The sequence below is a fragment of the Triturus cristatus genome, chromosome 9 (assembly GCF_964204655.1).
Source record: "Triturus cristatus chromosome 9, aTriCri1.1, whole genome shotgun sequence".
Taxonomy (NCBI): domain Eukaryota; kingdom Metazoa; phylum Chordata; class Amphibia; order Caudata; family Salamandridae; genus Triturus; species Triturus cristatus.
The window spans coordinates 140,029,789-140,043,312 of record NC_140592.1 but is presented as its reverse complement, the minus strand read 5'-3'; the positions used below and the strand labels follow the sequence as shown (position 1 = coordinate 140,043,312).

The 13,524-nt window shown below is 42.5% G+C and overlaps 1 protein-coding gene across 2 annotated transcripts in view; it reads right to left on the bottom strand.

The window, feature by feature from the left end:
- FBXW12 (F-box and WD repeat domain containing 12) overlaps positions 1-13,524 on the bottom strand; it is a 164,486-nt gene that overhangs the window by 127,409 nt on the left and 23,553 nt on the right. For both annotated transcript variants that reach the window (XM_085624555.1, XM_085624556.1), the window contains one exon: positions 6,842-6,963. In XM_085624555.1, coding sequence (XP_085480681.1) covers positions 6,842-6,963 — 122 coding nt within the window. The remainder of the gene's footprint in view (positions 1-6,841; positions 6,964-13,524) is intronic.

The window sequence follows — 13,524 nt, the reverse complement described above, 5'->3', positions numbered from 1 at the left end:
TTCCTTTTGGAGAATTAGTTTTTGGCCCCAGCCTACCAGTTGGCCAATTTTTCTGATATGAAGCCCTAGTCCATACTTTCAGAAGACTTTGGGGAGAAGATTATGAGGAATCCAAACTGCACATGGTACTGCAATCCTTGCTCACCCTGGGAACGGAGAAACACTTAGTGAAGTGGTTTCATAGCTCACTATCAGACATGACTTTTAAACCTTTGTCACTGTTGCGCCAGTGGTGGGAAACAGTTCTAGATCGGGAAATTTCAGACTCAGACTGGAAAAAGATCGTTGCATACCCGAAGATGGTCTCGGGAACCAGGAGACTAAAGTATACCAAGTGTAACTATCTGCATATGACGTATATGACACCCCAAAGTCCAAGTAGTCTATGGTGGCGAACCGCGCTCCTGCCCGAGATGCCACGATATTGATGCAAATGTTGTACACACGACCTGGGAATGCTCCATACTGCGAGGGCTCTGGGACACAGTATTGGCAACACTGAATAAAACACTAGGAAGTACACTTGCATCGAGGTCTGTCTATTGGGACTTTTACCTCGACCTCCCAAACGGAAGGTCGGAAATAGGTTTGTTAATCAGGCCTTGGTACTAGCCAGAAGGAGAATTGCAATGGCCTGGAAATCTATTGGTGGGCCAGTGGTGCCTACCTGGGCGAGAGATGTGGCTCAGTGGGCTGGGGCAAAAGGAAGGGTTCTACTTAGAGCGGAAGCATGGGGCTGAGATAGCGTCCCATAGCGGAGCAATGGAAGGAGGTCCTTGACACCTGGGAACACCCTGAACAAGATTCAGTCGGTGGCGTTGGGGACATTGGTGAAATACAGAGAGATAATTGGGGTGTCTGGTAGTAGAGAAGATCCTTGCTAATAATTGCGAGAATAGAAAAGACACTAATGGAGAACTCCAGCACACCTTACAAACAGAATGAAATGCAAGAGTTGCCTACCCAGAAGGGTTTCCATGTGAACATGATTCGACTTAGGAAGCCATAGACACATATACTTTTAGATAAGCCGCCCGGAACCTCACATACTCCATACACTGGCTCCAACTTGATCATTTGTAGATCAGCTGTTTGTTGCGGCCGTCCTGCATTCGTTTTACTTTTTTTTTTTAAGTTAACTTAATTGAGACATTTACTGTAGGCACCCCCACAGGCACCCTGGTCGAATGGGGCTCAGTCATAGCAAATGTAGATCTGAGATGGCTAAATAACACATAACATTGGCGCACACACCCCTGCAGTAAACCCAAAGACGACGAGCTGTATAGATGTATTGTGTACTGTACCTGTTATACCTGTCTGATAACCCGCAATGGACAGTACGGATATATACCAAATGTTTGATAACGTCTATTATTTATGTAGCATGTTTTGTTTGGAAGGGTGGTTTATGTGTATGCTGTACATGTACCTGCCTGTCACTAATACTAAATGGCAATAAAAATATGTTTTTAAAAAATGCATGTATATTATACATATTGTAGTTAAATCACAAGGTCTTGGTTATCGCCAACTTAAAAACTCCTTGATCCCTGAGGTTTTTTTTTGTTTCAGCAGTCCCTGGGGAGTTCTCTTTGAGCCCCTTTCAGTAACATGTCATGTTCTTGGTTTAATTCCCTTCGGATACAAAAATCCTAGTAATTAAATTGGAAAAACAAAAATAATGTTACAAATTATTTAGGGTGCAGGTAGTTAACTAAAGTTCATAGTAAGGGTAATACTAAGGAAGAACGTGTAATTAACTTCTTAACTGTCTACTGATGTATACATACATCATAAAAAGGTGTACCCAGTACTCCCTGATGCCGTGTCTATATGTGCCATTGGCAGGGGCCGCTGTTGTTAAATGAAGCACCCTCCAATAGTTTGTATAAACATACGAGAAAGATTCTGGCACACGAGTGTAGTACAGGAAAGGTTTACTTACCATTAAAAAGGTGTGAGTTACGAGACATGAGAATGTGGGGTAGGGATCTCTATCCAAGGAGAACCTACAATGGGAAATGTACTGGTTAATAAAACAAGCATTTGCAATGCAATAGGTATTGCATTTGCGAGAGTTAGAGCTATTAGCATTGTAAATGTGTGAAAAACGGGACCACTCCTTAAATCTCACAAAATCTCATCCTAATTATAAAGCAGGGAGTGGAAGTAGAGATGTTATTTACTTATTATAAGTAAATCTTATGCTTAGGTGGTATATTTATAAGATGGAAATAAATGGCTGTATTTAAGCTGTGTGCTCTAGATATTTGGTAGGCGGGGATGAGTTTAACAAGCACCATTCATTAAGTGTACATTCAAAGGATATTGGAAGTTTGCTCACGCTGTGAAAGACTGGACTCCCCTCACCCCCTTTGCAATTTTATAGATAGCAAACTTGAACCGAAGGAATTGGAGCGTTTTACCCGAGTACCAGTTATATTAAGCAAGGTCAGATTCAGCAGACCACTGTGGGTGCTTTACGTTTACTCAACACCATGGTGTGTGTGTGCATTTTTATTCCAGTCACCATATTATTTACTCAAATGTACAGGGTTTGAGGTGTAAGCGCAAAGTGCGTGCGTTAATGCTATTAATGATCAATTTCCCCAAATGCAAAGTCCTGCTTGTTTGTTAAATATCTGGGTAGCCCTGCACCCTCCCAGAAATGTGTTTGCACCCAGCTGCTCCACTCACGCGCAGGAGTGGTGCACATGCCTTTTCTCCGCATATATTGCAGCACAGATAAAGAAAAGCTGTAGTTTGGATGTTACGCCTATATGGGAGAATTTTTACAACCACCCACACAGCCCTTTATAAATAAATTCCTAGAGACGTTGCTGTCAATCCTACACAGTGGGATTTAACAGCGTTACACCTGTGCACTTCAAGTGGTGCACTAAACAACCAGGACACATTTGTTCAAGCACACCCTGGCGTCTCATCTTTAGGCTGAGCAGTTTTATTCAATTTACCAAACATGCACTTTTGTTTAGCACATACTTTATAAACGCAGGCGCCCCCCACTGTGCATGTCTACTCTCCTTAACGTAAGCCTTGTGTCTGTCTGTAATGCAATTGGTGCTGATGAAAAGCACTCTGATACCTTCGGGTCAAGTTCACGCTATGGAAAATTGTAAAAAAACAAATAAATAAAAAAGCATACTTCTAGCACGTCCATTCTTATTCTGCGATGCCACATGCTTTCGAATCCCTGTACTGCTCAACTGCACACGGCTCTGGATGAGCTCCATGGCAAGAATGGTTTGTTGCGGAGCCGTTGCATGTAGCTGTTGTCCTGTTGCTGCACCGTGGGGTAACAGTGCAGGTGTCGTAAGGCAGGCAGTTGGTAGGTCTGTGCCATGGCAGTGTAGTCTTGGATGCAGGCCGAGCGCGGGGTTGATGTTGGCCGACGGGAGGCGGTGAGGAGATACTGGTTCAGTGTGCCATCTTCCTGAAACACTGATCTTGGACTGTTACGGGGTTTGCAAAGCGCTGGGGCCCGGCGGCCCATGTAGATGTATGCCAGCCCGTCGGTGGGCGGAATGTGGCCAGGGGAGTCCGGTGTCACACTGCAAAATCAATCAATCAGTCAAACATTTGTAAAGCGCACTACTCACCCGTGAGGGTCTCAAGGCGTTTGGGGGGGAGGGGGAGGGGTGTTGCTACTGCTCAAACAGCCAGGTCTTGAGAAGTCTCCTGAAGGTCAGCAGGTCCTGGGGAGAGTGTTCCATGTCTTGGCGGCGAGGTGGGAGAATGATCTGCCGCTGGCAGTCGTTCTGCGGATGCGTGGAACGGTGGCGAGTTCAAGGTCAGCGGAGCGAAGCTGGCGGTTCGGGGTGTAGAAGGTGAGTCGTTTGTTGAGGTACGCTGTTCCGGTGTTGTGGAGTGCCTTGTGAGCGCGGGTGAGGAGCTTGAAGGTGATCCTCTTGTTGACGGGGAGCCAGTGCACGTCTCTCAGGTGGGCTGTGATGTGGCTGTGGCGGGGGATGTCGAGGATGAGGCGTGCAGAGGCGTTCTGTATGCGTTGTAGTCGTTTCTGGAGTTTGGCCGTGGTTCCCGCGTAGAGGGCGTTGCCGTAGTCCAGTCTGCTGCTGACGAGGGGCTGGGTGACTGTCCTTCTGGTTCTGGTGGGGATCATGTGAGCATGTTGAAGCAGGAGGAGGAGACGGCGTTGACTTGCTGGGTTAGTGATAGCGATGAGTCTAGGATGAACCCCAGGTTGCCTGCGTGGTCGGTGGGTGTCGGTGCAGCTCCCAGTGTGGCCGGCCACCAGGAGTCTTCCCAGGCGGAGGGGTTGGAGCCGAGGATGAGGACCTCCGTAAGGATAGCATAGCAACTGCAGGCCATGGTAATAAAAAAAGAAAAATCACAAAAAAGGGTGCCGGCTAAAACATAAAGCACGATGCCCTAAACGAAAAGCAGTCCCTAAAAGAAACACAATAGATAACTACAGTGTAAGTAAACTGTAGTTGGTCGGTGCTGCTCGAGATAAAACGGCAGTGACATATTGGAGCGCCAACCAATGACGAACCAGAATAAAAGAGCAACACAAGAGCTAACCAATGATAAATAGCAGGCGGGATTATAGTCCTATATTTATTACAGCAGATCTTGCAGACAGTGCATGCGTGCTGGCAAGGCTTGGCCTAAAAAAAGTGGACAGTTAAAGGAAACAAGGAAATGTACACATTAAGAGAAAAGAGGGGAGTTTCCATCTTTGAAGATAACAATTTTTTAAAGGGGATACCAAAATCTATTTTAGAATTCTGAGAATAAACCTCTGGATTGAAAAATGGATTATAAGATTACACACCAGTTGTTAATCACTTCAAGGTTAATAACCTGTGCTTAATCTCAAAATGATTTCCTTTGATCCCCAAGCTTTAAAAGGTGCAAGGTCTTTAGAGTTGGGTGAACCGTTGTTTGAGAACCTGTGGTGTAATACGCTGCTGGTCAAATTGTCAAATCCAGGAGACAAAGGCTGCCATTCATATGACTGAAATTGCTTCACAGATTTTTTATGTTAACTTGCCCAAACTGGACATTTAAGATGATGGCTTTCTCTGGGCCTGCTGTTTGCCTACTAGCACCCTGACACATGGGATATATGAGATGTAAAAATGGCTGAGGTTGGACCAATTTTGGAGAGGAGTTCTGGGCAGAATTTTGTTGGTTGTCAGATGACGATCTTAAAAAAGAATCATGCAGGATTTGAGGTACAATTTAGCTATTTTTCTAATGTAGAACAACATTAGAATGCCATTTTAATCGAAATAATTTTGAAACTGTGGAAGAATGCACAAGGCCCCTGCTATTGGGGATAGGACCCTTAATCCGTGCACCCTAATGGCATTAAATAAATGTTTGAATACCAATATGGGGATACCTTAAGATTTTAAAGTATTTGTTAATAATGTTTAATGTATTATTGTCTACAGGTACAGATCCAATTTTATAAGTTGGAACAGTGGTCTGTTGATTGGAATTTCCTTGCTTAATGTTTCACCTTCTGATTTCCCTGTTTTCCTTCCTTCTATTCTGATTCATAGTTTGTATATGTGATAACTTGGTGGGAAGCTACTTTTGAATTATTTTATCAGTTAATTCTTGATTCTTTTATACCAACTTTATACCTAGTTATTTTTACTGGTATTACATAATGGAATAAATATAATATCTAGAATGTAGTCATAGTTGTAGAAACATTAACATATTGAATATTACATTTTACAATATATCTGTTTGCTTTTCAGTGGTTTATTGCCTCACACATGCCTAGTAGGAGGGTTTACATTAAACAGTGATGGATGGAAAAGCTTGAACTAATCTTTGCCTCTAGAAATTTATTCAGGTAGCATTCCATTCCATCCTTTTCTCAGCTCACCTTCATCAATAATGAAGGGGGCAAACTCTATGCAAATCAATCTAGGACACAGTCCCAAAAGGAGCCTGCATGGCTGCTTCGCATTCTGTGTTAGGATAGAACAGAATTTATGTTTCAGAATTTGTATTTATAATAATTCTTTGTACTGGTGCTTTATTAATTTATTCCAAATGAGATCAGATGCCAGTATCTCATTAGTGTACTCATTTAAGTATTTAATTGTTACAAGAATATGAGCTGACACAGTATCTAGTTAGTGTATTCATTTTAGTCCACAATTACACTAGTGTACACACCCAATCCAATGAATTGATTTCCAATGACCTATCTTTAGGTATACTATTTTGACTTGGTCTATAGATTGCCACTTCACATTTTTTATGTTGGGCTGAAAAGCTCATATTCACATAATAAAATTTGCCACTTTACAGCAGGAGACAAATATTGGTGGCATATCACTTGCATGCCATGTGCGTGCTGTGGTGTACTCATTTTGAAATGCAATGCATGTCTAATGGGCATCTTGTTATTGAGACTGTAAACACTTGCTGCGAACAAAAGAAGCATATTGTGGAAATGTGAACAGGAGTGCTCTTTAAAGATGTTTTTTCTCAAGAACAACAGAACCAACTACTTTAAAAATGTGGTACCATCTGAAAATAATCCGAGATTGCATTTGAAAACTGGTGGAAAGCGATGCATACATTTTTTAGAAAAAAGACAATTGTTTGACTCAGAAAGATTATCAAAATGTGGATTCCAAACCAGTCTTGTCTGACCTTGTTTCTTGGCAGGCCTGGTGCAGACTGGTTAAGTGTTTTCAAAGTTACATGAAAAGATCATATCCAATGAATGAAATGGTCAACATATATAGGTGGTCACAAGCCAGTGATTAATTAATAAATACACATGCCAGAATATAATGTGCAGTGCTTAAAGCCTGTATGTTACCTCCTGAATATTCCAAGCTCGGATGGTGCAGTCAGTTGATGCAGTACATACTACGGACATAAAATGTCCACTTTCAAATTTGTGTTCATTCTCAGAAAGATAAGCCATCCCAACAATTTTTTCTGCGAAATAAAACACATAATTATTAGTTGCTCAAATTAGCTAATTAAATGCATACTCCCTCTTGTTTTATGCTTCATTCATGGTAGGTTTTCTGTTTGATTTTACCACCATTTATGTTTATACTTCAGTGAATTCTAACCTTGTTATTTGAATTTCACCAACACTAAAGTACACTTTAATCATTGATTAATCAATGTCTTTATTGGATATGCAAATGTGAAATTATATAAAAAGACAGACATAACTGAAACAAATATAACACAATCTGCCCTAAATATACAAATTTATTAAACCTTGTTAAGAACATAAAATACGCTGGAGAAAAGTTCTACGTTAGAAATACTCTGCATTCCCCAAAGACCTGGTTCAAACACCGCTATAGAAAGTACTGGCTAGTTCTGTCCATGAGAGTATATTTGGTAGATTGTAAAATGTTCTTTTAAAGGCACATATTAGAATCAAACACACAAAAGCTGCTCCATTATAAAAAAGGTCACATGACCCAGTTTACGTTGGAAATCATTTTTTGAAACTTTCATTCCCGGCGGAACTAACTTGGTGTGGCGACAAAGATAGAGGATTATGCGGATTATCCTGGATTCCTAGACTCCATCTTGGTAGTGTTTCAACCTCTGCCCTAGACAAAATGATTGTTGGACGATAGTGCCAACATTAAATGGAAGCTTGACCAAGAATGGGCGCTGAATCCAGTATTTGTGCTATCCCTGTGCCTGAAATCCGCGTTCTCCAACGACCTTTCATCCCGTGGACCCACTCTCTCATGTCTGACCGCATTTACGATAACATGCCTACGTTGATTCTCTAAACATACTGCTCTCTATAAATGGCCCACTATTTGTTTGAAACACCGTTTGTATAGTACTTTGATAGCCTTAGATATATTCACTGACCTGACCCCAGGCTACCCTTACGGGACTGATCTCATTACCGTCTTCAGAACTCAGACCATCTCTGATTGGAACCTAACCTGGAACTGATGTGCCTTATCTGACGCTTGCTTAGTGTTTCCCCCATATCATATAGAAGAACCAATCTGTAAAGAGTGCGGTTGATGGAAAGGCCACTTCTGTGTTTGTCCCACACACCTTACATCGTCTTTGCCCTGATGAAGGTGTAGCTTACACCGAAACGTGCGTTGGCTTCTGCACTCTCGTGTTCATTGAAAGAAACAACTTACCTCTACGAACTGTTTATGCACGAGCCAGTTTGAATTGTTACCTGTTTTGAACTTCTACCCTTTTGATGCGCTTTTTAACTTTATTGACAAATTTATGTATGTTATGAGTATATTCGTATTAATTTGCTCTGAAAATGAATTTGTTGTCCGAATGAGTGTTTGTATGTTTGTCGTTTTGTGTGGGACCTTATGTTTATTGATTTAAAAATAATCTGTATGCAATAGCGCTCATCATTCATTTTTCATGTATAAATTATCATTTTGAACATTGTGATCTAAATAAAGTACGTTTTTTATTTATCGTGTTTGTCTGTCCTGGCCCTTGGCTTCTTTCATCAAGTTGGCCCAACTCTTTGGGCCCAATGAAATTAATCTAGTGTAGACAGTGGGGTTTTGCTTTCTTGTGAAGATTCGTGTTGTTCCCTATTTCCCCTGTCTACCCATCATCTACCTAGGGACCCCCCTTCTTTTGAATGGTCAATCTGGCATACCCATGGGTGGCCTGAGCCTGGAGTACTGGAAATTCCTGGGATCTATGGAAAGGATGGAGGTAAGAGTGTAGGCCCTGGTGAGCTGGTTGGCAATTCTCATCCTACCCACTGTGCCTGCCCGGATAACCAGCAATGACTGGGCTTACCACGGCTTCTCAGCTGGTCAGCTTCTGGCACAAACCAAGTTGCAGTAGTGATGATAGCGTGAAGATAATTTCAAGTGTTCACATTTGGCTCGAGCCCACACTGGTCAGCATCCTGACTACTTCACCCTCACTCTCTGTCCGACAGCGAGACTGACAAAGACAGTGGATGACAGATTAAGAACGTTAGAGAATGTATTTGTGTGAGCAAAAATTCAATCTGCAGTCCACATTTCAAGACAGTCTTTCTGTGGTTGACATTCATTGGGGACCAGCTAGATCCCATGCTTTTATTATCGCATTTGGGCCGTGCGAGTCAGGACAATGGAAAGCTAGAAGTGCAACTCCTCTGAAGAGTGCAAGTACTTTATGACGTGACAGAGTTTCAAGTGGATGTCGACCATATGGCAACAACTCACTGTCTTGGCGCTGAATCTTCTGAAGTACTTCAAAGCACTGTACTACAGCCTCAAACCTCTTGGGCGTAACACTCGCTCTCATGCCAAGACGCTTTCCTTACAAAGGACTTTAGCACAGACCCATTTGTCTTGGTTCCGTCATGTACCCTGAGTGACATATTGACCCACCGGCCTGAAACCCATTTGTCACACACTGTGCACTCTTCAGAGGAGTTGCACTTCTAGCTTTCCATTGTCCTGACGAGGCCCAAATGCGAAAGGACCGAAATGCAACACGCATCGACACCTTTACTGGATGAGTTTTTAAAAAATTTAATTTTCTGTCAATTTAGGCTGGGCACATACTAAAAGTGTGGGAACTGGCTGGTCCCCAATAAATGTCGTCCCCAGAAAACTACCTCTTAAATGTGGACTGCAGATTGACAGCCACATAAATCCCAAACAAATGGAAGACGGAAGTCTAATGTTCAGATGTTAAATTGCCTATTCATCAACATACAATGGAGAGAATTGTTTGTGTTTATGTAGCTGTTCAAAATGTTTTGCAATGTATATATATATGTGAATAATGTCAATATGAGTAGTGTCTTCAGATATGAGTACTGAGAGTACGAGTTACTGAGCTTCTCCTTGTGCTAGTAATAAAATATTTATTTTGTAACAGAATTAACTTTGACCAGTGATCAATTTGTTTTCGCTACGATAAACTTGCGGCTGCATAATCAGTCCCTACGCTATACCATTTTGCCTTTGCTTTACCTCCCTGAAAATAAGGTACAACGTCTGGTGCGCGTTGAGCTAAGTCGCACCAGACAATTCCGGTCACACACAACGAAGAGTTATCAATTCTGTACCTTCCTGGAAATGAGGGACAACGTCTGGTGTGCCGACTTGAGTTGCACCAGACAATTCCGGTCATACACACAGGTGCAAGTTCAGCAGTGCCACACGAGGTAAAATGAGGTCCTGCTATGGGTATGCCCCCACCTCAGAGGGTCAGAACCTGTGAATTGGACAACACATGCAATAAGCATGCAGTCAGTGTGATGCACGCTAGAGATAAGGTATGATAAACGAAGCAGGCAACGCAAGGTCCCGCAACCGGTGAATCCACCCACCACCAACAAGGTGCTTATGAGTACTGAGGCCCCACGATGCAGAGGCCACACTCCTGAGATGCGGGCAGTGCTTTTCGGGCACCGCACCAGTCAATCCGGTCTCTAGACACAATACCTATTTCCACGCTCACACCGCGCTACCAGTGGGAATACAGCAGATGATGTTGGCACTTAAAAGAGCACCGCTCTCCAGGTATCACAGGTAGATGGTATGGGTCTCTGCGGGAGGTCTTTGATGTCCCTGAGTCCTGCACAAGAGAACAGGGGGTAAAGCCAACAAACCCTTCGAGAGCACACTTCAGAGTGTCACATAGCAGCAGGTAGTCAGCTTAGGCCAGCCACTATTCAGGGAACATGTAAGGTCCCTTCAATTGGCAGAAATCCTCCTTGTGCACAACAGATTACTCTGGCAGTGTGCACCATGCACTTCCATGATCTCAGGTCCCACATTTCCACAAGTATATTTCTACCCTGCTGAAGTATGGCACCAGTAGTTAAACTGTAGTGCACCTTTCAAGTAGGGGGTGGTTCAGAAGGTTTCCCTTTGAACCACAGATGTCTCCCCTAAATTTCAGTCCGGTCATGGGGCAGTGGAATGCAGATCTTATTCTTTAGTGGGGCCATGATCTGGCTCCCAGAGGCCAAGTGTCAAAACCTCTTCCTCAAATCTACCCAGCCAGGCACTTAAATGACAGAGGTCTGTCGCTCCTATTGCATGCCCAATGTTTATAGCTCTTGCTGGGGAATGCACAGATGTGCACCCCCATCCTCCAGTGTGGACTAGAGTCAAATTAAAAGGCACACAAAGAGTTTTAGAGTAGAGAAATGCCCACTTTCTAGAAGGGTTTGCCATTGTGAATCAAATGATAGAAAACATTATGCCGCTGCTCCACTGTAAGCCACCATTGCAGTTTGAAGTAATCTCAAACATTCCCCCATGTTAACCTATGGGAACAGCAAACTTTATAGGTAGTGAAAATACACATGGGTATTCTTCACTACCTGGGCAGGGAACACACATGTGTACCAGCCCTGCCATTCACCTACCACTTGCTTTACCGCTCAGGGCTTACTGTAGGGCTTCTCTAGTGGTGGTGGAAGGCCAACTCAGGGTTGACTGAGTGAAAAATGCCAAACTGAGCTTAGGCGCAACTTTGCACCTACATGCCTGCAATGGCAGGCTTCATACATGTTTGGAACACTCTTCTGGTGGGTGGCACGATCACTGCAGCGTCCCACCATCAGCCAATGCAGTACCTGCCCTGGATATGCGGTGTACCTTTTCACGGTGCACTCACAAGTACAACACCTAACCCAATCAAGTAAACACAACTTCCTCACATGTGTAGGAAGGCTGCATGCACTTTCCCATTGCATTGCAGTGGGAAAGCATCCAGAGTCCTAGGGCCACGGAAAGAGAATCAGCAAAAACCAGGAGGAGAAAAAACAAAACGTTTTACGGAAATCCTTGAAGAAGAGCCATGTCCAACACTTACTGTCTTGAAAAAAAGCAATATGATTGACTTGTCCCAGCCCTCTCTAAAACCTGCGCATTGGCAACTACCTATTTTAATAGTTTAGCATGCAAGCGTTCCTGTGCACTTTACATATAGGTTTATTTGCAACAGTCCCTCAGTCTGTGAGGTTTCCTCTCAAAACGATTTGAAGAGGAGAGGAGCTGCTTAAACACAGCAAGCAATTTCCCCAGCCCTCACTGTGTCAGTACAACCTGATAGCAAAAGATACAAGTTCCTTTGTCATCATTTACAATAAAAACATGGGATACAATCAAGGTAATCCCAGTCTGCAAAAATGGAAACAAATTATAAAATATTGTAGGGTCAACACACGTTTATGGTAAGTGGTAGCACAAAGAATCGCAGTAAATAGTTTGACAGGAAATTGATTTTTGTACAATATATAACATCATTTGGAACAACAGCGGTGCTACTCAAGCATAATAAAGTGACTGCACAATGCGCTAATGAAAAACTAGTGACAAAAAAAGTGCAAAACATGAAAATAACCGCAGGAAAAGGCATCAACAGTAGGTAGTCTTGGTTAAAGATTATGAAAGGCTAGAAACGTCAAAGAATCAAAACAAGTATGTCAGGTTTGCTTGAAGAAATAGCAGAAGCAGTCCAAAATTTGTGGAACTCTCGGTGTAGGTTTCAAGCCCCAGTATGGAATGTTCATAATCTCTCCTGAATGTCTCAGTACTGGGGCCTACCAAACAGCTTTTTCAGCTGGTAAAACATAGCTCATGTTCCTGCACCATTCACCGGACCACCAGACCATTTCTGATCTGTCAGAGCAGTATTCCACCCTCGAATATCACTCCTTTCAACTCATAATCAGGCCGCTAATGTTTGCCTTTAATGGTACTGTGTGCCATTAAGGACAAACCTTAAAAGAGAATATATGTTGATATAAGTCATGTCCCGCTTACCAGTCTCTGTTGAGAATGAAGCATATCCCCACTTGCAGTACACGCCCCTGCAAGAGCAAATATTATTTGCAAATAAGAATGCTTTTTATTAACAATTGTGCAAAAGCCTATGTTTAAATGGCACATGAACTGCAAATCTGTAGTAGGTAATTATACTTAAATGTTTTAGGCCTACAAGTGAAGAAAATAAGTGCTGATTTAAGTTAGCCTAACTGATGATGTCATGCTAAATATAAATAATGCATTAACATTCAAAGCCCTGTTTTTACATTGCATAGTTATTTTTCCTCTAAATGTTTTTTTCTTTTGCCGCAGATGATGTAACTTCATAGAAGACTTCTGCTAGTTAGTGAATAGGCACTTGTTTTGTATTAGACAACTGATAGTCCGGTTCTCACCGGGAGTAGAGGAGGCAACAGGAAGGATGATGCATGAGAAGGACAGTCTGGAACACAAAATGTGCAAGATATAACTTTTCAAGGACTAACGTCTAACTCTAAAGACTATTGCACGAGTGTTTGAAGATGGGGAATTTACATATTCCCAAGCGTTTACCACAATCCTATTGTACAATACAGGAGACGGAAAGACACTTCTTGCCATTTGGAATATTGTGTGTTTATATTAGTGTGTTTTCCTGGCGTAGCAGCTGGAATTTTGCCTTCCCCGACTCTCTGACAGGACTCATCTTTAAGTTTCTGATCATTTGTATGTGAGAGGTTACTTAGTCTATTTTCATTGA